Source organism: Poecilia formosa, unplaced genomic scaffold (assembly GCF_000485575.1).
Source record: "Poecilia formosa unplaced genomic scaffold, Poecilia_formosa-5.1.2 Scaffold182, whole genome shotgun sequence".
NCBI lineage: Eukaryota > Metazoa > Chordata > Actinopteri > Cyprinodontiformes > Poeciliidae > Poecilia > Poecilia formosa.
In genome coordinates this window covers 1349888-1377798 of record NW_006800121.1, presented here as the reverse complement: position 1 = coordinate 1377798, position 27911 = coordinate 1349888, and the positions used below count along the sequence as shown (strand labels likewise).

General features: G+C 40.7%; 2 protein-coding genes across 3 annotated transcripts; one reads left to right on the top strand and one right to left on the bottom strand.

The window, feature by feature from the left end:
- Positions 1–153: 153 nt before the first annotated feature.
- On the top strand, positions 154–25358 carry LOC103147432 (class II major histocompatibility complex transactivator). 2 transcript variants are annotated; one of them, XM_007565769.2, is made up of 22 exons: positions 154–1532; positions 8738–8788; positions 8881–8919; positions 9010–9090; positions 9610–9717; positions 9799–9858; positions 11330–11377; positions 12017–12241; positions 14123–14173; positions 14278–14388; positions 14489–14542; positions 14639–14856; positions 16142–17457; positions 17600–18133; positions 20828–21007; positions 21089–21160; positions 21292–21372; positions 21459–21542; positions 21613–21696; positions 21801–21884; positions 22623–22706; positions 22785–25358. In XM_007565769.2, the coding sequence occupies exons 1-22, from the start codon at positions 227–229 to the stop codon at positions 22858–22860; spliced, it is 4947 nt and encodes a 1648-aa protein (XP_007565831.1). In that variant the 5' UTR covers positions 154–226; the 3' UTR covers positions 22861–25358. The 2 variants fall into 2 exon arrangements, with proteins under 2 accessions (XP_007565831.1, XP_007565832.1); XM_007565770.2 differs by lacking the exon at positions 154–1532 and adding an exon at positions 4274–4560.
- Positions 25163–27911, bottom strand: dexi (Dexi homolog (mouse)). The gene is made up of 2 exons (XM_007565758.2): positions 26966–27911; positions 25163–26868 (listed from the first exon to the last, which is right to left on the bottom strand). The coding sequence occupies exon 1, from the start codon at positions 27327–27329 to the stop codon at positions 27060–27062; it is 270 nt and encodes an 89-aa protein (XP_007565820.1). The 5' UTR covers positions 27330–27911; the 3' UTR covers positions 25163–26868; positions 26966–27059.

Here is a 27911-nt window from a genome sequence, read left to right as displayed (position 1 = left end):
AATACCGCGTATGACGTTGCCACCTCCAGTCTGGTGCATGCATTCCCGTCGGTTCTGAAGCAGACCTCCCACTCCAACCATGAAACACCACCCCCACTCGATTTGAAACCTCCTCCTGGACAAAAGCAGTGTCCCTTTAAAAAAAAATACATACGAAATCTATCGTCTTGATCAGATGGCATCTCACTAACTGGAGCTGGATGCCTTGGCGGCCGGTGTCCACATCATGGCTCAGTTCGCCGAGGTCCTGAACCAGGTGAGGTCGGTCCTCACCGTGGCGCTGCCCGGTGAGGTTCACGCTCTGCTGGAGGGTCTGGTGGAAGAGGGGATCATCTCGGAGGCATACAGGAACAGTTTGAATCTGCACTGGCTCAATGATGGCATTGTGCCTAAATTCACGAGCAAACCAGGATGCGTCGAGCTGGATGAGGACTTAAACACTCCAGGATCCGTGGCTCAGTTGGACCTCAACCAAGAACCGATGAGCCGAGTGAGAACAAGCGGATCGAAATCTCTCGCTGGTGACCACAATGTGGAACAAACAGAATCGGTCTCATTAATAGAGGAACCAAACAGCACAAGATTTACCCTGGAGAAGAACAAGTGGCTCCAACATGAAATTCTGCAGCAAAATCAGGAGGAAATGCAGGATTTATTGGAAGAAGTTCTAATGGACATGTCCTACTTCAACCAAGACCCTCTTTCCTATGACTGCACTCTCAGATCCAGTGATGAAAAAGCAGAACTGCTGAGCGGTGCAAGGAGTGAGCCTCCTAGTGATAATGAAAGCATAAACATGGGGAATGAGGAAAGTGAGGAGGTGTGGTTACAGCAGCTAGAGGAATCGGCCAGGAGGATAGCTGTTCCTCTGTGGCAGAACTGGGACAGAGGGAGAGGGATGTTGCAGACCCTGCTGCCCTGTGGGCCAAGCGGCTGCTCAATAAGCGACAGGATGATGCTGGAGGGTGAAGCCCAGAGTGTCGTTTTGGACATGGAGGAGGAAATGGAGCTTGCAGCCGCTTGCAGTTCACTTGACACCTGCGTTGGCGACTTTGAGTGTGAAGAGCTGAGCTTTGCGTGTGACACAGATGCAGGCAGGTCAGAACGAGAAGGGCTTCACTTTTCTACCCTCAGCGGGGTTGCTGTGTTCAATGCGGACGACTTCAGGATCCTTGGAGCGACAAGAAACGCCTCACCTGTTGAAGCCTGCGAAGCAACGGAGGCGGGATACATCACCCAAATACTGGAGGGCAAATTCGACGTTCTGTGTCCAGTTGGCAAGACTGCAGACAAAGTGGATGACCTGGTCTGTTTCACACCAGATGCACCATATCAACAATGTGGAACACAGTCAGGACTGTCTGAAGCCACTTTCAGGGACCTGCTCCATTCAGATGTGCCTGAAGACAGCAGAACTGTTCTGCAAAATGCCTCTCACTATAGTCTCGCAGAAGGATTTACAGATTACCTAGAAGATGCAGAAATGTATAACCAAGATGGAGAATTCCAAGAAAAGACGGATTTACATTGTGGTAAGTTTGTTCATCATCATCATTTAAAGTATTTGGGTTCAAATTACAGGTAAATGGGACAGCTGAGAGTTTCAACGTTTCGAATCCTGAAAAAAGTGGTTTCGATTTTAACATTCCAGTGTTAGTATGGCTAGATCCTGCAATCCTCTATTCTCTGTGCTCTTGATCTTATTTAAGTGGAAAACCAGGAGTTTTCTGTAAAAGCAAATATTCTATTACTTGTTGGAGAGCTTTTTTTTTTCTTCTCCTCTTGGGTATATAGGTACTTTCCATTTCCCCCCCTCCTTTTATCCAGAACCGAAAGTCTGCCTTCTGTTGACTTGTTAATCTGCCAGGCAGTTTATTTTTGGTGAACGCCTTGTGGGGATGGTAGAGTTTACTTTCAGTTTCAACTTGTGTCAGCGAGTGGTGGGCTATGACTTCTTAGATCCCTTTCAGTTTTATTCAGCTCTTGGATAATCTGTGATTCAAAGCAGACTTTCTGAATTAAACGATTGTAGGGAAGTACTGCAAGGTTTTATCAAAGCCAGTGGCGTTTTAGGAAAGGTCTTCTGAGGACAGTTTAAAAAAAAAAAAAAAAAAAAAAAAAAAGCACATGATATCAACTCTTAGATTTTAACCATAGCAAATCCGGATTTTGTAAAACCTATTAACACTTTTCACTAAACCGGGTTTTTGCAGGGGACAAAGTCCAAATAGTTTTGGCTCATCAAATATTTCCGGCATGCAACTCAGTAATGTGGATACAATCAGCTTTCCCATAAGTCTCCTGCTGTGGTTTTATTTATTCTCAATTGCACATTTTGTTGTACACAAATAAATGATAAAGATGTTTTCAGCACTGTTGTAAACATTAAGAGCTTAGAGGCAAAAAGGACGCTGCTAAAGGTGAACCGGTATTAGTTTGGGTGATCCTACCCATATAGGGAGTTGTTATCTTTGGTGAGCAAGCAGGGTAGGTACTTTCCGCGCAACACCTGTGCTGCTTAGTGTTATTTTAGGTCAGATGAACTGTGTGTGTTGTTGGGTTTCTTGCAAGAAATATGATTTTAGGAGTTCAAACATTGGCACCACTGTATCGAGAAGAAATAAGACAGTTATTTATGATTAATAGTCGTTAAAACCTTTAGATGTTTCCCAGTTTTAAGCCATGTTTTTAAGCGTGTTGCCATGTAACATGAAATGAAACATTGCAATACAATTAGTTAAATAATCTCAGTCTTAGTCGGCCATATTCCTACAACTTCTGGATGATGGATTTAACTGAACTCCAGGGGATGTTCAGTGCCGTAGAAATTTGTTTTGGTATCTTTACCGTGACTAATACTTCTCAATAACCTTTTCTCAGATTTTCTTGTTGTTGTTTTGCATTCATGCCATAATTGTAGCCAGGAATGCTGATTAACCAGAGAGTGGACAGGCGTCTTTACCTAGAATGTCTTGAGATACAGTCACTGCATTTTGGCGATCTCCTTTACTAGCACTGACTGGTTGGACCTCTGTTAAATTAGGTCAGTCGTTGTCAATGGAGTGGATGCTTATGTAATCATATGTTTCACATTACATAACTGTATGTTATTATTTTTGCAGAAATTAGTTTTCACTTTGACATTAAATGTGTTATTGTATTTTCTGTCACCTAAGCCAAATTTGATAATGACTGATTTTTTTTAAAAGCAATGAAATGGGTAAAACGGCCAAGGGGGCAGAGGAATAGTTTTTATAGGCTTTACAAATAACAGGTGTTATCAGAAAGATATTTAGCAATCCAATTCATAGCAATGGCTGCTTTGTGGGAGCAGACAGTGGATGATTTACACACTCGAGGAGTCCCTTTCAGAATTGTTTTCAAACATGTTGCAGGGATTTTGAGCAGGAGCTGTCTTTTCCAAGGTCGTTCCACATCATCTTAAGTGGATTTAAGTAAGACATTGACGCAGCCAATCCAAGCTCTTCATTATTTCCATTAACATTTTTTTTCAGCCATTCAGTGATAGACTTTCTGTTTTGTTTCAGAACACCGTTTTACCTCGGGGAAAGCCGAGGTGTGTTTGACAATAACACCGAAAAGAGATAGCCATTGTATCCTGCCTGATATCCTGCCCCCAAGGTTTTTAGCTGCCAGTGTGATGATGTCTTTGTTCTGGAATGTTGGGTCTCACTGTACTTAAAATAATAATTTAAAAAAAGGATTTGTAACTCTTTCCACAATAAAGGACAACAATGACTTGAGTTTCACTATAGACTTGGGGACTAATGTGAACTTTTAGCTTGATTTGAGCTTTTTACAATTCTACCGGTTGCACAGGTAATCAAGCCAGGCCATTGAAATTAAAACCAAAATCTATTTACAGTAAATGATTAACAAAGGAGGGCAAAAAGTTAAGTTGTAATTTTAATAAATAAAGATAATAATCTGAGCGTTACCTGTTATTTTCCTCGGTATCTTTGTCTGTTAAAGTTTGTTTTATGGGGTGAGAAAAAAACTAAACAGAAGAAAGAGGACAAATGTTTTCTCACAGCACTGTGTGCAGTTAATCGACAGAGGGAGGTGTGGCAGCTTTGTTTGTTTTTCCCTCAGGTTTATTAGACTCGGTGCTGATGTATGCATATACCAAACCTGTTTTCAACGGCAAATTAAAGTATAGCTGCACCATGATTTTCTTTCTAGAGAGTTATTATTATTCATTTCTTTTATTTCTTGAGTTCTGTTGCCTCTTGTCTGAGACATAAAAACGAAAGTACGGTTATGCATGTGCACGCAGACGATGCGGTCTTGGCCCACCGTGGTGCAAACCAAGCCCCGCAGCTTGGCGTCCTGGTAAAAGTGAAAGCAAAAGCCCATTCAACTGGCAGATGCTGTTGCGCCTATACGCAGTGGGGCTGCGGGTTATCCGAGGATAGGATAGGCTGTCTGGAGCGTTTGATGTGATGTGTGGCATGAAATATGCCACAACATAGAAGAAAATGCAGCAAAATACACGAGAGAGTTCCGAGGTCCTGAGCAGCGTCCAGGGAGACTCGACAGGTAAATTCTTTGTCCTTCATATAACGGGACAGGTTGGGTGCGCATTTTCAACGTGCTTACGCATAGTTAGGGGTCTATGCATAAGACGTAAATATTTTATGCTAATTTTTGGGGGGTAATAAAGAGGAAAATATTTTTGCGTGACTTAAGCTATTTGGTGATTATAATGATCACATTAATTTCAGAAGTTTGTATTTATTTATTTATTTATTTATTTATTTATTTTTTATTTTTTTTTTACCTCGAATAATCCTAAATGCATAGCCATCATTTATTTTATTGTTAAGCCTGTTTAACTTTAAATCCAGAAGCACTAAAATGCGGACTCTATTGCGCATGTATGTAATCAAATCCTCACTCTGGCATGCACAGAAGCAACAACAATTGAATTGCTGGTCGATGAAAGATTTTATTTATTTATTTATTTATTTATTTATTTATTTCGAACAGACTGAAAAGACAATCAAGAAAACAAACAAAACAAAATAGAATAAAACAAACATAAGAAATAAAAATGTAAAACAAATTATTCTGCCCATGCGGGATGATGGGAAATTCAGAGACCACCTGTGTTTTCTCGTTACAACACAGTCAAGGTGAAACTATAACATGGCGGTCGCAAACTTGCGCGTATCTAGTAAGTTGAGTGTGCACAGAAAGTTTTGGACTTTCCCTTTTAAGGATTTAGCTCTGCTCTTTATGAAGGCGCATGGCTGATACGAGCAAACAGATGCGACTTTTGCCCCTAAACTATTAAGAGTTTGACTGTCCAACAATCTGCAAACCCACATTTGGAGTTGATGTGTAGCTCTTCACACACTGGCAACGGGTTTTATTGCTACGCAAATTTAAAAAATAAAAAATAAAAGTACACGCAAGTCCCGAAATTGGATAAACATGCACATATTCTTTGATTTGAAAATAATATTTCACGCTAATCAATGAGAAGCAGAAGGTAGAGGGAGATGTAAATAAAGCCTGTTTTCACTTCCTGCTTTTGACATTAATATGTCGTGTGAGTAAACAAACGTGATGCTAAATTCAGAGCCATGCTGGACTGGGCTGTCAGGTAAAACCCCTTGCTTTTGATGAACAACATCTCTGCTAATGACGTCTCTGGGTTGCTGGACATGAAGACCAAATTTGGTTGAGATTTAATGGGGGGGGGGAAAAAAAAGAGTGACACGTCTGTACTGCCTACATTTCTCCAACGCCACAAATACTTTTTCTGACCTCACTGTCACATTTTAATTTAGAGATGTGAGCAAAGTTAGAAGTTGTTGCCTACATTGTGTCTCTTTGTTAGGCCATGACCACATGTTTACATCCATGCAATGCAATTGAATACTTTAAGGGCAAAAGTAGTATCCAAATGTATAGTTATACATTTATAACTATAAATGTATAGTTGAGTATTTTCATGCATTCTGGAGAGAATTATTTTTTTTGTATTACACCATTTTTCCATTTCTTTCCTATTTTTTGTGTTGACTCTCATAAAAAAAACAATAAAACAAACAAAAACAACTCTGACTGAACTTCATGTGGGATGTTGTTTATTGGAGTCATATAAGCACATTTTCTCACAGAAGAATATGGGTAGAATTAAAGAAATTACTTTGAATGGTCTGTTGTTAAAGTGAATATGAAACGTTAGCCATGTCAGGTATAAGTTAGCTCCAGGCTGCTCCAGTTGCTCGTCGCTGGTGGCAAAATTGATCACAAAATGATCTGCCCCCACTTTCAAACCCAATATTAAAAGCAAAAAATAAATAAATAAATAAATAAATAAAAGAATGTCCAACAAACGCATTTCCGTATATTTTTACTATTGACTTATTAGTTGTGAGAAATCAGATCAACATAAAGATGCAAAGTGACTCTTTGATGAAGTGGATATGTGCAGGCTTGACCTCATAATGGTTTTATTCCCAGTCCATTTTCATCCTCTGCTCTTGTTTAATGATTAAGGACTGTTTACACCTCAGGGAATTTTATAAATCATTCTTTAAAAAGGAGATGCAGCAAAGCTTTGCTAAATTCCAATCAGGGGAAGTTTCTGCGTTTTAATTTTCAGGATGGCTGCTGTCCATGAAAAGGACAAAAATGTCTGTGATGGTGGGGAAGTTCAAGAGAGGACTTATTATGTCATAAAGTCTGTTAACGAAATGTTTGTGCAGCTTTCAAATTACATATTCAATAGAAGATTGGTCACGATTTCAAGATAACGGCGGTAACTCCAAGTTCTACATGCACCAGTGAATTCTGGGTAACTGTATGTGCCATCAATGAATTGTACGTTGAAGAAAAAGCATATTGCCTTACAAGACAACATCTTTTAGCCAATATTAAAAGGTCACATACGCAGTTTGGTGAAGATGATGAGAACCTCAGACAGTTTGATGAAGCGTGTCTAAAACTTCACAAAATTCACGTTTGAATGTCGTCTTTGCATTCATTTAAAGAAGAGTGATCATTTTCCGTCGCAGCTGTTATTTTGTCGTTAAACAGAGTCTCCTTTAGGGCATCGTGTGGCACAGTGGGTTGAGGTCGCAGACCTCAACTCAGCCTTCTGTGTTTCCTTTGCCACATATCTTCGCTCTAATCCCCTCTCTGTCCTCTTCGTGCCTGATTGCTAGTAAATAAAGGTGACTAATGCTGAAAATATTCTTAAAACCAAAACAAAGTGACTCTCCTCTGATCAGTCATTGTGTATGCCAGGCCATTGTTTTGTTTTGGCTGGGATTTCTTTTTTCTATAATATGGGGGGGGTTTTGATTTCCATATAGATAAGGCACTAACTGAGACTGGCATTTTATAGCTTACCTGTCCTGGCATGCCTTATAGTCTTCTATCCAAGTTTCAAAGATCACCTGTTCTGTGTGATCTTTATAGGGTGTGGGTGTGTTTTGGCTTTGTACTGGCTAAATCGAAAGGCAAAGTTCAAGGTGAGATCGAGATAAACAGGAATTGAAAAAAAAACAAAATACCCTGGAGGCTTCATTTCGTTTCCAATAGGCACATTCGGATATTTTCAAACAAACGCCTATAAGCGCACAGTCGTGGCCGTAGACAATCGAGGTCTCTTGAAGTTGGGGTGAGTTTCTGCTTCCGAATAATTCTTGGCCAGAGTTGGACGTTGTTTTCGCTTTTCATTTATCAATAAAATGAAGAATTTGCCTTTCAAATTTCAGCTGGGTGGATCTTCGGCGCAGCCTTACCACAATGCAATTTTAGGCATGTAGGACACAATTGAAAATGTATTGGTATTTAATAAATACCGTTGTATTTATTTAAATTTTGGTACTTTCCTGAATCCCGTCATTACTTGTGCTCCAGCCTCCTCTTTTATTCCCAGCTGACTTTCCAAACATCCTTTAGTGTCCAAACGGGGATTCACAGTCTTTTTATTTTCAGTCTGTCCTTCATTAACCTCTTCATTGCCAACGTCGTCATATTTAGTGCTGTGAAGAAGCATTTGTGTCCCACTACACTCCCTTGGCTTTTGCTTTTTTGTCACATTTAAATGTTTCAGATCATCAAACGGATTATTTATGAGACAAAGATAATCTGATTTCAACTATTCAGTCTACCCCAATGTAGAAATATGAAAATGTCCAATGTGTAAAACAATTGATTTAGTAAGGGAGGCTCCACGGCGACTGCTGGGAAGGCCCACCACTGCTCCATATTTTCTCCATATCTGGGTAATGAATCCTCAGTCTGGTTGCAAATTCTTAGAAATGGGTGTGTAAGAAATTAGGCCAAGCTGTGGTAATACAATCATACAGAAGTGTTCAGATTTGTCTGTAATGCAGATAATAAGCTGAGTTAATACACTTTAATGCATAAATTGCATTGCACCTTTTTGTGAAGAGGCTTGAGTATGTCTGTAGTTATTTTCTGTTGGAAATATTTCTTACTTATCAATATGGCCGTTCTCAAAGATAGAAAGAAAAAGAAGAGACCCGTCCCACTGGTTGGTGGTGGTTAGCAGAGCTGGTTTACTCGGTAAAATGAGTAGAGAATTGCATCGTTGTCATCCAGAAATAGTTCGTGTGAGAAAATGAGCTCAGCCAAACCTGTCTGTTAAAGCGTCTTTTGTAATGTTTTTAATTGGCAGACTTACTCATCAGCCTTTGTGTTTTTCTTATTACTTCTGTGTTTTGGTTGTTAGATGCCAAGATGCAAGAAAACGACCAGGATTCCTCGGGCCTGTTGGATTTGGGTTTGTAGTTTTGATTCTTTTCCACCAGTGCTTTACAATATGTCTCCTCCTTTTTACATTAAAACACTCATTATCAAAAATTATGGTTTCAGGTCATATAGCAGACCATTGCTGGGATGATGAATATTTACGTAAGTAGTAAACGTTGACGCTTTGCGGCTTACCTTATTAATTTTGCCCAATTTTTGAAAATGATTCTATTAATAATTATTTATTTGCAGTTTCTCAAATCTTCAGTTTCTCAAATCTGCTCTTCAGTCAAGATCTGGGGCCTGACTGCCTTGATGAAATCACCCGAAACAGTGAGCATCTATTTTGGTTATTGTCTTGTATATAAAAAATAAAAACAAAAACAAAAAGCCCCCAAAAAAGAAAAGAATTGAGCCATTAACTCTTATGATGTGGTTGAGTTCAATATATGATATTGAACTCATATATTCAATATCATATATTGAATATATATGATATATATATATATCATATATTGAGTTCAATATATGATATTGAACTCAAGCATAAATAAATTTTTGTTTTTCATGGACACTGCCATGGGGTCTTTTACTTCATATAAGGAATAAAAAATTTTATTATTATTTTTGTGAGGGTTATTATCTTTCACTTGTGTTTCTGGCTGCTGCCAGAAACAAACACCCTTTGCACCAATTCCCGCTTTGAGTCTTCCAAATTCTCTAGAAACGATACACTTCTTAGCCGTCTTCTTCAGATCCCTTCTGAAAAGGCATGATAAAAACAGCCGTTCCGTCTACTGTGTCTGCTAGCCGCTTCGGTGACTTTTACACTTCCCCTTCTGTGCTCTGCAGGTGACACTCCTGTGGCACTGGAGGCCTCTGATACCGCTAACCACAACGAGCAGAGAGAGCAGTGGAAGCCATCGGACAAAATAAAGCCTAAGAGAAAAAGACAGAGAGGTTAAGAGAGCTCAAGTTTGGCTGTTCAGCAGGCCCGTCTGTAGTGTTTGCTCGTTTACATCTTAAATCTCTCTCTTCCAGATGCTCTGTCCACGCAGTGCACCAATGGAGACTCCAGAGTGAAAAGGCAAAAAGCAACAGGTGACAGATTTCGTTGGTTGCTTGTGATTCTTTGTCTTTTGAGAAATGTTCACGTAAACATGCACACGGTCAAATAAATCGACTCATTGCGCATGGTGACACCCTACGTCTATCTTGATGTTTTATTTCTAATCAGTTATCATCTTTACAGTCAGTCAGATTATTCCAAAGTTCAGATTACTATGTTACGAATAAGTTGGGCAACGACCATATTTTTTTCTGCCCTTCTGTTGGTTGATAATAGGATAAACTTGACCTAGTAAGAATCAGACTTAGGCATAATTCCACGTTCTGTGGCCTCTAAGTCATTATATAATTTTATGATATAACAACTTAGTGGCCTACTTTCTAATCAATTACAAAAAAATAACCATAAAATCACGGTCGCCAGGTAGACTGATGGCAACCATCTTTCTATCTGGTCATAGTGAATGAAAATAACGTCCTATTCAGTACAGGATGGCTGATATAAATTCAGGCTGATTCTGAAATCATTTTATGAAACAAATAATATACTTTTCCTGTTGACAGTTTACATGTACTTAATCTGTAATGTGACACTTCATTACTTTTTATATTGAAGGTGTTGCTGCAGTGCTAAAAAAAAATTCAGCTTGCATCGCTAGTAGCAGTTAGCAAGGTTGCCAAGCACACCAACTCCACTATTTTTCAGCTAAAACACAGTTAAAAATAAAAGTCAGAATGTTTGAATTTACATTGTATGACTTTAGTTTATAATCAGCAATACTTTCCAGTTTAGCAAACCTCATATCATAGTTTGCGAAGTGAAGAAACTCTCTTGGTGAAAGGCTAACAGCTAGTACTTAGCCAGGCTTCTTTAGCTGATTTTAGCAATTTCAAAACAAGTCAAACTTTAAATGTTAGCATCTACGCTATTAACATGTATCAAACTCTTTTTCAAGAGGCTGTTGCTAAGTTCTCTTAACCATAAAAAAATAAATGAAGTTACGCTAGTTGATCTTGTCAGCTGTGTAAATACACCTCTTAGACTGAGGCTCGTCAGTCTACTGTAAAAGCAAACACAAAAGTTTGGATGTTATCTAACACCTGCAGCCTATCCCATGGATATGAACATGTTCAATTGGTTGGGTCATACTCCTCTGACATCTGGAATGATGTCATTTCCAGAATGATGTCATTTCCAGAATGTCCTCATTCTGGAAATGACATCATTCCAGATGGAGTGTTGTACTTGCTGCTGGTTCGCTGTTGTCTACCTCAGTTCATAGGGTTTTTCCAATCACCTCTGCTGAACATCTCTTTTGAATAATTTCTGTTTTAAGCAAAAAATAATGTTCTTAAAAACCTATCACTTGATTTGATGTAAATAAGTGATACCAAACTACTATTAAAGACAATTCAGGTGGCAACAGTCACACTTAGACCACAATTTATTTGGAGATTTATTTTGTTAGTCTGCAGCTGGCTAATCCCCCTGTGTTTTTTACAGAACCACCAAAAACCCAGGAAGAAACTGCTGAGCCACCTGCCATTCATGGTGAGTTTCTCATAGCAACTGAAATTATTTTGAAGGGAACTACATGAATTTCAGTGCATGGATATCCGCTATGCAGCACAGCCAAAAGACTAAAACTGTTTCTGCCACAGTTTTGTTTTTAGAACGTACACAATAAACCATCAAAACTTGATGTGACCTAGATTTCACGGGTCACATGAGCAGGTCACATCTATTCTGCAAAGGAGGTACATGTTGTTTATCTGGGATACTGAAGGCTTAAAGGACTTCTACTCTATGTGACTTGGGTTGTGAAGACAAAGAAAAAGGAAGTTTATTTTGTGATCTGAGATGTGATAAATCAAAAGAAGAACTCTTCCACTGCTCGACTTCCTCTATGTTATTTCGGTTGTACGTGTTAGCATGATGTTAACAGTTTTAGGTGGTAATGGTCGTTTTGCTTCTATAACCCTGAAGCTTATAAAGATGACTTTATCTGATCACAGTGCACCTTTAGTGCAGTGCTCTAGCATATTTTTTTTTCTTTGTTTTGAAATTGGAATATAAATCCCTTGTTTCTTGTCATAAGCCTGCAGCCTGGGGAGGCTTTCTGCCCTCCCACACTGAACAAAACCTGTTTGTAGAAAACGGTAACAATCTCACCCTGGTGTCGTTTTGCAGATGCCGAAGCAGTGTCAGTTCCAGCAGAGTCTGTGGGATGCCTTCCCACCACTCCTCCGGGCAACCTGCTCATGTTCCCGCCTCAGTCAGCTAATTCCATTCCCATTCAGTTCATCACAATCCCAGACCCATCTGCTTATAAGGTGGTCCAGCTATCCTCCTCCCCGCCTCCGCTTATTAGGCTCCCGCTCCCGAACACGGCTGCTACGCCAACGTACATCTTCGGTGAGTAAATCTGTGAAATAATCCTGCATGTAAGGTCCAATAGTTAAGTTTATGGTGTTCAGTTTTAGTCGTAGCCAAACAACACTGGCTGGCTGTAAATTTTGCTCACATTTTGCTGTGATCCTCTTACACAGAACTGAACCGGAACATTATTGTCAACATCGTGGATCTATTTATAGATCTCTGATTTGTAGCCAAAACACTTCTGACCAGCCAGGATGTGGACAAAAAAAACATATAAAGATATCCTTGAGTGTCTATTGCTGGGATTTTAACAATGGAGCCTCTGGATCAGAGTTTCTGAAAGTTGGGTCAGAGCGCAACAGAGGGCTGCAAATACTAAGGCCTAAAGATAATATTCACATATTTGTTATAATTTTCACAAATGATTAGGCAAATTAGTAGAATGCATGCAAAAAAATTTCAGCTTTTTATCCTTACAGATTGCTGTTTTTTAATTTGGATCACTTGCAATGTAAGAAGAAGTCAGAGCCAAAACAATAAGATCATGTTTCATTTGAATGTTTCATAACAACAAACCCGCACCCTTTTATGGCTTCCCAGCAAAACTTCATACAAGTAGAGCAACATTATTCAATTCACCTGCCAGGCACTGCCCAAGCATTGATACCATTCAAACGTTTTTCACATTTTGTCATGTGACAACAATACATAAAGACCTTATGTAATAGACCAGAACAAAACAGTGCACAGCTGTGAAGTGGAAGAAAATGCATAAATGGAAAACTGTGTCGTACACATATAGCTCTTCGTACTGCTATACCCTTAAATATAAATTCCATCTCAAACATTTACTTTCAGAAGTTGCCTACTCAAAAGCAAGTGTAATTTAATTCCATTATAAATACAGTTCATCCGTAAAAGGCGTTAGACGTTTGCTAGAGGACATTAGAGGGCAAACAGCCTCATGCAGCAGACAGGTCAGGGCTAAAGCTTTGGAGACATTTAAAGCAGCGATATTTCACAGAATGCAGTTCAGTCTGTCATCCCAAAACAGAAAGAGTACTACTACCAAGACACGCTCGAGCCTCTTTTGATAGGCAGCAGAACGTTGATCAGAGAAGTGTCCACTGACCCGAGATCCTCAGAACGTTGACAAAACACATATCCATGCAGCACTCAACAAATCTGAGAAAAAGAGTCCAGCAATGAACTTTGTGGGCTAAATACTGTGTGGCGGAAAGATTGTAATGCACATCAACCAAAACACACCATAAACAACGGTAATGGAAGCATGTTGATGGTAGGACTGATTGGGATAAATCACCGTAGAAAATCACAAAGACCCTATGCAACTAGAGCTGCAAGTGAATTTATTTCAAAGCATATTCATGTACTAAAATGGCCAAATCACAGTCTGTGCTTAAATCTAATCTGGAATCTGTCACATAGCTTAAAAACTGATGTTCACAAACACTAACCTTCTAAATCGATCCCTGGTAAATCTGGAACCGATTACCTAGTAACATGACAGTTCAAAGAGATATTTTCACTAGATAAGGTTTTCATTCATATTATACCAGTTACGATTTTCACACGTCTGACTTAACTGAACAGGAAATATCTGAGAGATTTCACCAGTCATAGAGCATGTTGCTCACTTTGACCACAAGCTACACACATAAGTAGAAACTGTACATGTCAACACAAACTTCTTACAACTGCACCCAAAGTTTAAAGAAAAGATGTAAAAAATGATCACTTTATGGGCTTGATGCAAACATCCCATTTGTCATTCATAATAGATGTGGATGTTTTTAACATACTTTTGTCTTTAGCCGTCTCAAATTCATCAGATGAATGTTAGGCAGCTGTTTGCAGTGAATAACCGCTGTCTTCTCTAATCCTGCTTCCCGTCAGTTCCTAATCCCTCTCCGACCCGCAAACGCCAGGTTCCACCCCTCTCTCCAGGTGAGCATTGCTTTTTATCTTAATCTTGGGATTAATCTTGAGACATTCATGTGCCTTTGTGTAAATATTAATCCGTCTGTGTGATTTTTCTCTTGCGTTTGTAGCGGACGGTGCAGTGGCGCCCTTCCTGATGAGTTCAATCCAGCCAGGTTCCATGTCGGACACAGCCAGCAAAGTCACGACCCCCCCTGCAGCTCCTCTGTCCCCCACAAACGGTAAGCTTGAGTGTGTTTCTCAGACCCTCAGTCCATGCTGGGTACATTTTTTTTTTTACCTTTCTACAACATAAAAACAACACAACTTATTTCATTTCAGAGGTATCCCCATGTAAGGAGTCGCCAAAGTCCCCTGTGGTTGTGGAAATCCCCCGTAAGTCTGCTTCTGCAACTTTCTCTCATTGCTCCCCACAATTATTATGCCTTGTTGAATAAATTGGCATTGGCTTCACTTGTTTTTCCTCTGCAGAGGCTGTGAAGGACTACATCCAGCAATTAAAAATACACATGAGTCAGGTCTGCCAGGATATGGAGGCAGGCCTGAGGATGAACGCCCATTACGTGAACGTGAGTGTGAGCCAGAGAGAGATCGCTCGCGCTGGGAAAAACACGAACAGATGTCTGGACAAGGAGCTCATCATAACTGGAGACATAGACCGCCAGAAGAACTCCATGGGACAGAGTCAGGTAAGCGTGCTTCTTTTATAGACTAGTAATTTAGAAAAAACAAAACAAAAACAAAAAAACTGTGAATTGTGGCCATGACAAAAGAAATATCATTGAGGAGCTGGACGTTATGGCTTAAAAAAATGAAGTAAGTAAGTGTAGTGGGATCCAGCCTACTGTCACAGATTCGCCTCGTAGCAGATTTTACTGTGGAACATAATTCCAGATGAGTGGAAAATTTGCGTATTTTTTCATTTAAATATTCTAAAGAAAATACATCTTGCAGTGCTGGAATACATAGGTGCAATGCTACTTGAGAAGCCAATGGCTGCTGATTACAAAGCAACCAATCCAGGAGTGCCGTTCATTGGCTGTACCCTCAAGAGCGGCGATAAGCAGGAGAAGGTCTTCTGCTAAGACGGTGCGCATTTATGCATATTGGAGTATATTTGATAAAGTATGAGTAACAGTAGTAGACTCTGCAAGTATTAGCAGAAAAATAAATACCTACCTGAAACTTAAAATGATCAGTAAGCCTGCAGGAGAGAGCTTGGAAACCTGAGTGAGCTCTTGCAGCAGGCTGACTCACAAGAAACATGATTTAAGAGATGCAGCAGTAATAAATTCATTGTATCTAAATGGTAGCAAAATGCAATAAATTTCCCAAGCGTGCTGCACCTACGGCAAGGATTAGGTGTGAGCAAATTCAGGAAGTTGCAAAATAAAACCGTAGAGTTGGCACAAGAAAGAGATCGCCCTTATGAGCCAGAAAGGGTCAGGCCGAAGTCAAACAGTTGACGCTTGGTCACATAGTTGTGGGATATTTGTTTTCGCACACACCCTTCCAGGTCCACAAAGCACACTGAGTCAAACTCCTGGGAAACCTCTTTTTGCAGTGTGTCGTGGTGTTTTTGCGCAGTTTACAGTGGCATTGAAATACATCGACAGGTACAATATGGAAAGAAAAGACTGTTTACAAGCTCACAAGTTTGGAGGAGGAGGAAATAAGGACTGACGAGCTGCAAGATCTCATTTTTACTTTTCCACACCCTCTGGCATTTCCTCTTTAAAACTATCTATCCTGCTCTCGGGCCAAAAATAAAAAAACTGTTCCTGGAAGTTGAGTTCTCTGAATGTTTTTCACATAAACAAACACGACTACCAAATTCTGACCGATCACACAATAACTCTGCATCCAGAGAGGGACGACGAAAAGTTGAGCAACTGGCGCAATTGCAACAATGAGAACCGACCCATGGCACTTTGTTCCTTTGACTAAACGAATGTGTGTTTGTCTTTTTTTCAGATCTTTGACAGCCTGAATGGGAAACGCTACAACGTGCTGTTTGGCAATGCTGGCATGGGGAAAACAACCGTGATCAAGAAGCTGTGTCTCGACTGGTCCATAGACTGCATCCCCCAGTTTGACTTTGTCTTTCTATTAGACGGCAAACAGCTCGCTTTAACGGAGCCCGTCCACAGCCTCCAGACGCTGCTGCTCAGTCAGTCCTCCTTCGCTCCACGCTGCGCGGACCCTGATGGGGTTTACGCTCAGATCCTCGCAGCTCCTAAACGGGTGCTTATCGTTTTCGATGGGTTTGACGAGCTGCGGCACTACGAAGTCCTGCTCCAAACTCAGAAGAAGGAGTTGGTAGCCTCGCTGCAAAAAGACAGCAAAGCCCAGGCCTTCACGGTGAAGCAGCTGTTCTCCAGCATCCTTCAGAGGGTCCTGCTTCCAGGCTGCACGCTCCTCCTCGCCACCCGCCCGAGAGGCACGGCCAGCCAGTTGCTCCGGCGCGCGGACAGCTTTCTGGAGGTCTGCGGCTTCACTCCAGCGAACGTGGAGACGTACGTCTCCCAATACTTCTCCGATCCTGGACTTAGGGAATCTGCTTTGGACTTCTTAAAAAGCAGCAGCTACCTGAACCTCCTCTGCTGGAACCCGGCTCTCTGCCACTTGGTGTGCGCAGCTTTGGAACAGTGCAAAAGCGAGGCTGCCTTACCAAGAACATTAACTGCACTCTGTCACAAGGTGCTCTGCTTGAAAATGGAAAAAGACAGAGGAAGCACAGAGTCACTTCCTGAGGCCAATAAAATGAACACAGTTGAACCCATGGAAAATACAGACATTTCTAGCAATTCTCAGGGGAGGAGAGTACAGAAAAATAATCGCACAAGGCCCAGAGCGGTAGCGTGCGCTGCTTCTGGTAACCAAAGAGCAAGGAGGACGAAGGGACAGAAGAAACTGGATGAGGAGAACGTGTGCGAGGACACCATCAGATCAGAGCTGCTGTCCCAGCTTTGCTCTATAGCCTGGGAGGGGGTGAAATCCAACTCATCTGTTGTTCCCAAAGGACGAACTGTCTCCACCCAACTCAGAGCCTTCAGCTTGAGGACGGGCCTGCTGCTTTCTCAGTCCCTCATGAGAAGGACGCTTTCCAAAGGAGAGGAGACGGAGGGAGGAGGACAAGTTAACAAAGGGATAGAAGAAGTAGAGAAGGAAGAGAACAGAGAAAAGGGAGGAAACCCACAAACGTCTGATGAATGTGAAGATGGGATCCTGTTGTGGGCTAATCCTTTCCTTCAGAGTTACATGGCTGCTGTCCATTTGTCTTTGTCAAGGTAACAAGGAACTCTGGCCATAAAAATAAAAATTTATCGCCCACAGGCTTCTGCTGTTATTTTCATCTCTCATTATTTTCCTTTTACTTTCAGTTCTGTTTCTTCATTTCCCTCACCCAGTTCAATGTTTGTCTCTGCCCAGGACTGTGACAGACCACTCCTTTCTCCAGACCTTGCCTTTCCAGATGGGAGCCAAAGGCCGACGGAAACCACAGAGGGAGGAGATGGAGCTGACGCAGCGGATCGCCGCAGGCCTCCTGTTCCACAACAGGACAGAGCTACAGAGTCTTCATTCATACTCGGAAACGGTCTTCAGGGACATGGTTGCCAGTAAGCAGGCTTTGGTGATGAAACACCTGGAAGGTCTGTGCTTTGGGGATTTGAGTTCAGCTCAGATCCTGGAGGCGTGCAACTACGTCTACGAAGCAAGTTTCACGCACCAAGAGAGCGGGACGGACACCAGTGCCAAAATGCTGACCCATCTGGCATCAAATCTCCCTGAACTCCTAACATTTCGGGGCGTTCCCCTCAACCCGCCAGATGTGTTCACAGTGCAAAACGCTCTCAGGGCGGGTGGAGCTGAAGGCAGGAGCTTCTGTTTGGATCTGGAAGACTCTGGGATACAGATCTGTGGACTTAGGACGTTAGTGGCCCTCAGCAACATCAACACATACAGGTAAAACTAACTTCTTCCCAAAATGATTCAAAATGACCAATTCAAGAAGTGAAATCATTATAATTTGTGTAGTCCCACACTTTTCAAATTGCAGTGTTTTGAAACTCAGTGTCTCTCAGGGGAACTTTTGGAATTAGTTATTTGTAAGCTTCATAAGCAAACGTCTGAAAATCAGCCACTGTCCTCTCCTGCTCTCACATGAGAGAGGTTTGACCTGATAGACCGGCCCACCGGGTCACGTCTGCACGTCTGCAGTTAGCAATAGTCGCCTCACTCTTGCCAACTCAGCAACTTTCTTGCTTTATTTAGCGACATTTCAGAAAAAAAAATTGTTATAGGCCAAAATCAGAATCATCGGGTCAGAATTTTTAAAGATGGGCAATCAGTGACCGGCCAAAAAAACTGCAATCGGTGCACCGCTATATTAGATTTCAATTAAGAGGGATGCAGATAATGTTACATCCAGAATTTAAAAGGAGAATCCAGAGCATCGCTACCACCATGCTAGGCTAAAGAGTCTCACAAAACGGTTGCAGCTTGCTTTTTCTTTGACCCGCTTCACAATATCGTCTCAGCCATTAACTTCTTCAGCTTAGATTTGAAGTTTAGTAGAAACAGAGGCAGATACAGGACTGTGGGAATGGTTATGATGGGATCTGCAGAGCCCACATATACATCATCATTGTTTTTCATAAGTACAAAGTTGTTTTAATGTCTGCTTTGATTCAAGTTTTATTATTCTAGCTTGTCCCGAAAATGTGCACGGTAAATGCAAATGCAGCATAAAATGTTAATGTTCAAAAAATAGTTAGGTTAATGAGGACAGGGGTGATGTTTCATCCAAAACTTTCAGTTCAAAGCACTAGCAGTAACAAGTCAAAGCAAATAGCAAACATAGATCAAATGTATGTTTTAGTTTTATTTACCTCCTGTGGCTGAACTTGAAATTACATTAAATCCAAAGTTCCTACATACCAAGTCGAAATAGTTTAATGAAATGCTAACTACCGTTAGCAATACAAGCTAACGATATACTGTAGCAGGCAAAGTACTGCTTGAAAGTATTAACTGCTTGACGTGATGACAGAATACCACAGCTGTCATAGCATTTAATTTGATTGGTTTTTGAGGTTAGGTTGAGAGAAAATCTTTCCATTTGATAGAAGTCCTGAGAAATATCTTCGAATTTGGACTTTACCAGATTGCTTTGATTCTCTGGCCATTTTTGTATCTCCGTAAAAAAAAAAAAAAAAAACATGACAAACGGATGACGTTTAAGGAAAGTTCTGCCACTCTGTAAGCACTACCACGCTGTACAGTAGTGCTTATAAAAATGTGTATTTGATAGGAGGAAACACATTTATGATTAAAAAAAAAAAAAAAGGGGTGAAGATGCAGCACAATTTTGCCACGGCTGTGCGGTTGCCGTACACAGGAGGAGCATGCTAGTATTTCCTGCCTGCGACAGAAGCTGAAAAAAACCACAAACGTCATATTAAAAGAAACGTGCTTCTGGATCTGTACAGATGTAAAACCGGATTCTGTGCTTTTCCTCTTTCGGTAGAGGTAGATGCTTAAACGGGGGCATACTCACAGGACAAAGGAGAAAAATAAAAGTTGCCTCATCTGTCTCTAGCTTTCTAACGCCGATCTGTCACAGCCCAAGGATGCGTGCAGAACTGAAAAACTGTGTGATGGTGCAGAAAGCCGCTGCAACTTGCATGAGGAATTGAAAACGGCTTTGTACAATATCTGTATGTCTCTAGATGAGAAGAATGCAACAAAAAATAGAATAAACCATTTGGTAGCTTAGAAGATTCTAAGATAAACATCTGACAAATTTAGACATTTGGACTCAAGAAGGCCTCAGTAAGTTGAGGACACTGTAAATCTGCATTTTCGATATATTTGTGTTGAATTCAGATAGTACTGTGTTAACGTGTAAAAATCCATCAGTAAGGTATTCGTTCTAGCTGGAGTCGATAGCTATATTTAATGCTTGAAACACGTGTCTGCACACCGATAGGTACAGTCAGATTACCTCAGTCTGACACATTTTGTCCGAAGCCACAAAACTACTTATCACCTAAAAAACATCTGACTTGGAGGGTTATGGTTCTCTGATTCTCTTTGAGGCCAAAGAAAGGATCGAATAAAGAGCTGCAGTTGCCACGGATATCTCTTTGACATCGTTCAAGACGCAGACGAGCTGTGTTTGAGTAAAACCCACATGAATGTTGGGATCCTAGGTTTCTGATACGATCACTGCAGCAGGAGGGAAATTCTGGATGTTTTTGTGTTTGCACACTCGCATGCTGTTGCAGCAACTGTATCTAGGACATTTTGAGTTTGCAAGCTATTGCATAGATTGTCTGGTACGTCCCGGTTGAGCCTCCAAAATTGTTGCAACATAAATTCCAGTAATGATGCAGACTCAACCCAAATTGGTTGATGTTAATAATCTAAAAGAAAATGAAGAAGAACTTTGGGACAGTATGTCAGAATGCAATTATATTAATTTTTCAATGTTTAGATGAGTGAATTCTCTGTTTGGGTAATTCTATGCTTTGCTTTACTCTGGGAAATAGTTGTTTTTGACTTGGACGATAACTTGTCTAGTTTGTGTTTTTGTTGTGCCGTCAAGTTGAATCAAGCGTGTGTACATGTATAAAATGGAGCCTGCGCGTTCCTTAGGGCCTGCATAGCAGACGTCGTCACCCTGTGGGAGGAGCTGGAGAAGAGGAGCGACGAGGGTCTCCTGCAAGAAGCGGTGTCCAAGTTCAAGATCCATCCTCTGAAAGCCACTCAGGTCTGTCACATAGAGCACCTGGAAAGGCTCGTCAGCATACACACCAGCAAGAGGCTCTCAGACAGGTGGGGTGCAAAAGACACACACGGAGATCAATGCACATTTAAAACGTTCAGTGTTTGATTCATTTTTATACTTAACTGCAGCTCCGACCAATCAAATTCCCTCCTGGCAGAAGGGGTGCCAGCAGTCAAAGAGCTGTACAAGCTGGAGTTTGAGTGAGTAACTTGGAAATATAACTCTGTGATGTAATTGGAACAGGACTGGAGAAAAATAGTGAAAGTAATACAAATAAAAATCGTATTGATGTCATCCTGATGGTGACAGTAACAGTCGCTCTTCTTTAAAGGCTTGACCCAGAAAACAGTCCCTTGGCTCTTCCCAAACTGTGGGACCTTCTCCCCGGGCTCCATAACCTGCAGCACTTGGAGTAAGTACACATATCCAAGTCGTATTTCAAGTCGCCTCCTCACACAAAACACTCTTCTAACGATCCCTTCGTCAAACGTCCTACAGCGTGGAAAACAGTAAGATCGGAGACAAAGGAGCAGAGAAACTGGCAAATGCGTTAGTCTCTCTTCACTCACTGGAAGTACTGAAGTGAGTCCATGTCTATCCCTTTCCTTCTTCCTTTTTAATGTTCTAAGCTAAACAAGCTCGTTGTTTTCAGTTTGTCCGAGAACTGCATAGGCGACCAGGGAGTGAAGAAGCTAGCCCTCGCCTTGAAGGACCTGCCCAAGCTGCACTGTCTGAGGTCTGCACATTATCTTGCATATTAACGAGTGCCTACACAAACATCTATAAGTGGCATCTTGTTTTTGAACCACAAAATTTCACTTCCATCTTTGTGGTCTCCAGTCTGTACAGTAACGTGATTTCCGACGAAGGGGCAGAGAGTTTAGCAGCTGTGCTCCCACACATGGCTTCGCTTACAGACCTCGAGTAAGTTTTCCGTCCCTTTCTGACGTCAGAAATGTTAACGCACAGGACAACTTATGGAAGTTTTGCTACGTGTGAAATGCAAAGCATACGGAGCTGTTTGGGCAGCTTATATTTTTAGATAGTTTGATGAATAAGGAAGGAACTGAATCCAGTGATTTCTGCACTCTGACTGAATGTAATTTGCATATGAAGCACTTGCATTCGGTTTTAAAAAATAAATCACATTATTTTCAGATAATATGCAAATAAAAAATTCTGAAAAGCAACAGTAATCTTTCCCTGTTAATTATTTAATTAGTGAGACAATTTATGCTTTCGCTTACACACATAACAAATTTTTTTGTATTTGTAAATTTTATTGAGATTTAGCTGTTTTTCTAAGAAAAATGGCTAAAAATTTAATTTATATTTCAACATCTCAATGGCAGCAAATATGCCCCTACAAAGTTATGATTTGGTGAGGCTGAGTACAAATGTATGCCGCACTTTTCAGATTTTTTGGTGTAAAAAAAAAAAAAACTTGAAAACAATTCTTTGCCATTCTTCCTCCACTTCAAGAGTTTACACAACTTTTTATTTGCAACAAGTGAAAATGACGTTTGAACATGTGAACAACTTTTGCCTGAAAGATTTCAAGAAGCATCGTGTGTAAAAAAAAAAGTATTTTTGCTCTTTTAGGTCAGATGTTCCATGTTAATTAACAAGCTTTGTGTTTCCCTGTTTGTTCTCATTTGACAGCATTAAATATAACAAGATGACGGATATTGGAGCACAAAGTTTGGGAGCCAGTTTGAGAAAGTGCTCTAAAGTTAAGACTTTGAGGTGAGTCACGTTACTAAACATCACAAGTTTTTTTTTTTTTTTTATGCCCTTAACTCTGTTTGTCTGATCTCATCCCAGGATGTGGAACCAGTGTATCCCATATGGAGTTTTTGAGAGACTTAAGCAACAGGACAGCCGCATCCTCTGGCAATAATATGGTCCTTTAAAAAAAAGAAAAAAAAAAAGTTCTACCTTGCACTGAATTAATCTGTCCTATGTATTCATGTGAACACTACCCTTTCAGTGTTCGAAAGCCTTTAAATCATGACATTAAGAGCATGTGAAGATTTGCACTACAATAATTAGCTGCTGTTCAGCTCTTCAGGTAAAGATTCTAACTATTCTTTAAAGGAGGATTAATACTTCCACACCACTCAGGATCACCTGTGTGGAATGCTTTATATAAACCTTGCACAATTTTATATCATCTACATGGAAAAGCTGTTGTTTTTTGTTGTTGTTTTTTTACAATCATCAATGTAAATTTTTGTGTGTTTTTATGTGTTTGTTTTTTTCTGGTTGTGAGCTACAAGCTCATACCCTGGTTACTTTCATACATATACTTCTTTTAATTGTGGTGTCACATGTTTATTTTTTCTACTAAATGCTTGAGGTTATTAAAAAACCTCCCTTCTATACTTCCTCTCCTACGAGTTTCTGTTCCCTGTTTGTACACAGACTGACCTTTCAGACAGGAGTGCTGCCTGCAGCTCTGTGTTTTTACGCGTTACACGGTCTCTTGATACTGCTAACGTCTGTCGCATTAGCAGTTGAACACAGTTGTGTTTGGATGAAATGTTACAAATGTGGAGCGAAATCTCAATGTTGGCCTGTGTGAATGGTGCTAACCTCTCTCCTGGAATGACACTCCAACTACAACATAAATGGATATGAAAACTGGAGCAAGTTGTGCTTTCATTTTTACACATGTAAACACATACTTATCTATATGTATTTTTATTTATTTATTCATCTTTTTCTCATCCAACTCTAGCTATTGTACACATTTATTCCCTCCGGTACATAAAGGAACGCCTCATAGAGCCATAGTGATTCATTTCTACTGGAGAGCGTATTTCTGCTGCTCTCTGGCGCGCTCTTGTGGCTAAAATGTGACATGACAACAGAAGCGTGTACATTTCTGGCTAAAAGTATGCTCCTGGTATTCTCTTTTTGGCAAAGTTGTTAGAGTTCATTTCAAATGACTGGCTTATTTGCACAAACTCAGCTTTGAAGCACCGTTTTGGATTATTCCATTATTGTTCTGTTACTGGAACACTCAAGTTATTTCTAAGCTTCAACAAGTTTCAAACTTGGGTGAAAAGATATTGCTTTGGACCTTCATGAATAACCTCAAATATTCAACCTCCTTATGAACTGGAAACCGGTAGGAGAGAGCAAGCAACAAAATAAAAAGTACCTGAATCAGAATGCGCAAGTTTAAACTTGACTGAAATTTGCTGCCGTGCGCATGAACGGTCCAAATGTTTTCTGGGGGATATTTATGTTGTCAGTGTATTTGGATGTGTCAGGACGAGTCTTACAATAGAGCACAGCGCTAGGTGTTAAACATTAAGCTGGTTGCATAATGCCGAGGAGTTTGATGAGCTACTATTGGTTCTGGTGAATTGCACAAAACAGATGGAGTAAAGAAAACAGACACTTGAGCTTCACCACAAATCAGCAGCTAGATTGTACAAACGTGGACATTGATGCTCAAACAGGACGATGATCCAAAACCTTCTGGGGACATTTTTGGACGATGCTAAAAATCTGGGTGTTTCTATTGTTGGAGCATTTTTGAATAAGCATTCTATCCTAAAAAAAAAAAAAAAATCTTTAAAAGTGGGTGTTGGCGTAAGAGAGAGGGTATTATTCATTAGGGCAAAATTTCTTTAACACGTAATCAGAAAATAAAACCCACAATCTGCTCAATAGGAAATGTTCCTAAGTAGAGGCAATGTGAATCGTTTTGGGTGTTTCTACCGCTCAAGAGAGAAAACACAATGCAATCATTTGCAAATCATTTTTATTTCAGAGTGAAGCGTGGCTGAATCCAACCATATGACAACGGTATAGCACATACTTAGGAGTTAAGTCATATATAAAGTTCTTGTTCGTTTACGGAGTCTGATAAACATCGCTGCACTGTAAAGCTGATGATTACAGGCTACGGGTGTTTTGAAACAGAACATTATTTTTTCCGACACTCCACTACCCCAGTGTCTGAGAGTCTCCGATGTAGTCGTTGGATTCGAAACAGCGATGCTGCGAACGGCATCAGGTAGATTTTACAATCTAAGCTAGAAAAGGAGCATCTCCTTTGACTTCAGTGAAGTTGGCATTGATTCAAACCGATCTTGTACTTTGTACAATTTTTAATCATTCAAACTAAACGAATCACGTTTTCTACAATTGCCCAAAAAAAAACGGCTATAAAAAAATAGATTTTTTTCGTGGGCAGTACCAGTGAGTTCACCATCAGGTGCTGGTTGTTTTATTTTGATTTTAACGTTTGCTTGCTTTAATCTGGCCAAATCTTGTACAAACTTAGCTTACATTAATGAAAAGTAATTTCCTGAGTTCTAGTTGTGAGCGATCAAACCGAGAGGCCGTTTTAAATTTGGTCAGAAAGTAATAAAACAAAAAAAAAATACTCATGGTAACACTGGGTTACAAAGTGAAATTTTTCATATTTACATATTGCTTTTCGGCTGTGTGAATCCAAACTGGTCACGGGAATCTGACTTCAATGATCCAACACTGGTTTGAGTCTAACAAAGCTTTAGAAAAACAGTCTTGCATTAGGGTGGAATTACTTCTATCTACAGCTCAGTTTGAGAGTGGTCAGGCTATACGCAGTTGGGTCACCAGAAGTTTAGGCTGCCATGCCAGCAGACCAGGCAGTGTCATTGAAATTAAAATCAGGGCAGTCTGACGGACTGACGGTGAGATGGCAGAAAAGAGATCTGGATTAAAACTTCAGAGTGGAACATGCAGGTGCAACACGACGACGACGAAAACCATACGTTGTCGGGTTGACAACGTGATTGACATTCTGTATATTCTGCAAATCAGCATTATCGGGAGAAAAACACCATTTTCTTTTTATTATCAAAGTGATTAGTTTGCTAAATGCTGGGCTCACTCCTCCCTCCAGATCTGCAGCATGGATGGCAAATTCAGAGATCGATTACAGTCTTACAGTCGGCCCTGATAGCAGGGTGTTCTCTTCTTCACTAAATTAGGTAAATCATCTCACTACCGTCTAATTGACCACTGCGTTACTCTAGTTTTATTATTGCTGTTGAGGACATACACTTTATGAAAGGAGTCTTAGATTTACGATCATTTAAACGAAGTAAGAACGAGGAAAACGTGTTCAGTTCAATCAACTCGTCACGCAAAAATCATGCGAAGTTCAATCACCCTAAATCACCTCCCTGTTGAACACAGAATAAAAATCTCCCTTCATGGGTTTTCATTCGTAATATTAAAAAAACATTTAAGCCAAAATAATTAAAATCCACTTGAACAAAACTGTAAAAATACAAAACAAACAAAAAAAATCATTCCTTTCTGCTTTTCAGTGAGAGAGCATAAAAAGCAAGACTTTGAAATGTTTTTGCTTTACCATCTTGAAGCTTCACAGCATATCTCTAGTAAAACAAGTATTGTCAGTGCACCCAGAGGTGCTAACTTTACTCCTGAGACAGTGCCTGTCCCTGATGATGCTGGCATACAGTGTGAGGAAGCTCAAAATAACCCATTCTGACTCAGTCAACCAGCAGCAGCGGGGTCTGGCGTGCTTTAGAGTGATTATATTGTAACCATGCCCATGATGGAACAGTTCTCAAATGTTTCATTGTGTAGAGTATGACACTGAAATGGACGTGACCGTTTTTTAAAATTCATTTTGAAGACCATTTGTTCAAAGAACAACAGGATCCCAAGTAAGCCTGGAAAGTTTTTGGGAGAGGATGCCAGGCTGCTGGATCTCCATGCAAGTCATCAGAACTGTACTCTTTCATAAAGGAAGTAGCTTTTTGTTTTTTTTTTTTTTTTTTTTGCTGGAACCCATCCGCAGGTGCTGGACCTCAACAGAGTCCCCGAAGACTCCTGAATCTCTGCAAAAGGCTACCTTCCTTTGAGCAAAGACAACCTGGGGAGGGGGGGTGAAAAGGTCAGCTTTTAAAAAGTCCACTGAGTAAAACAAAAATATTAATTCTGAGTATTGCTGTTTTGGTTTAGAAACTTACTTTTTCAATAAGACATCTCTGTAGGAAGCAGCCTCCCCTAACATCCACTGGGAGGCCCGCTTCCCCATATCTTTGCTTCCTCGGTCACACCGCGTCATTCCAGGTATCCCTCAAACACGTCCAGCTCCGGGTCTGTGTCATAAGGTACGGAGGCCGGGTCGGACAGCACTCCAAGGTCTACCAGCGCCTGGTCCATGTCCTCGGGCAGGAACACTATCCCCACATTTAGGACAATGTACTCCATCAGAAAAGCATAGTAAAGTATGAGGACGTTCACAAAAAACAGGCCCAAATAAAACATATATGGGAGCTCGTCCAAAAGCAATTCCACCGAATCTAGCTGGGCATAAACCGAGCGGGTCATAGAAAACACAGACAGCCGCGGTCTGGTGTGAGCAGGGCTTGAATCAGACTCCGTCGGCGGTGGCTATCGTGGACAATCTGTCTGAGTTAATGGGACAGGCGCATCCATTTCGGCTCGGCCCGACTTGCAGAGGCAACCGAGGAAGCTTTGCGGTTTTCAGCTGTTTATCTGTACGGGCCTGAAGAAAATAAGAAAAAAGCGGACAAAGTGAACGGCGATATGCTCATTGCTAATAATAACTCAAGGACAGTGTTCAAATGTCGGTCTGGCTTGCTCGACGCATTCTCCACATTGGTTTCCTGGGGGTTGCCGAATTCACGCCATGCCAGCTGGCCACAACTAAAAACAGTTGCATCCAAGGTTAGCCAAAACAAACTCGAACATTTGAATTTATGATGGTCTAGGTGTACTCCTGGGCAACGAGAAAAAGAAACGGATAATCAAAAACAGCTCACTTTCACGATGTTCCCAACGCTAAATGTCCCAAAACGTTTATGCCAACTACATCAAAACACAGACTACCACGAAGCGAAGTCGAAGCCCTGGATGTTTGATTGGCTCGCTAATTAGCTGTCTTTACAG

What these genes read in the sequence shown, in the direction of transcription:
- LOC103147432 (XM_007565769.2), top strand. Translation starts at nt 227, where the DNA reads ATGGCTCAGTTCGCCGAGGTCCTGAACCAGGTGAGGTCGGTCCTCACC. An exon ending in TAAGAGAAAAAGACAGAGAG is followed by an intron (nt 9,718 to 9,798) that starts GTTAAGAGAGCT and finishes TCTCTCTTCCAG; the next exon opens with ATGCTCTGTCCACGCAGTGC. An exon ending in GGTTCCACCCCTCTCTCCAG is followed by an intron (nt 14,174 to 14,277) that starts GTGAGCATTGCT and finishes TTGCGTTTGTAG; the next exon opens with CGGACGGTGCAGTGGCGCCC.
- dexi (XM_007565758.2), bottom strand. Translation starts at nt 27,329, where the DNA reads ATGACCCGCTCGGTTTATGCCCAGCTAGATTCGGTGGAATTGCTTTTG.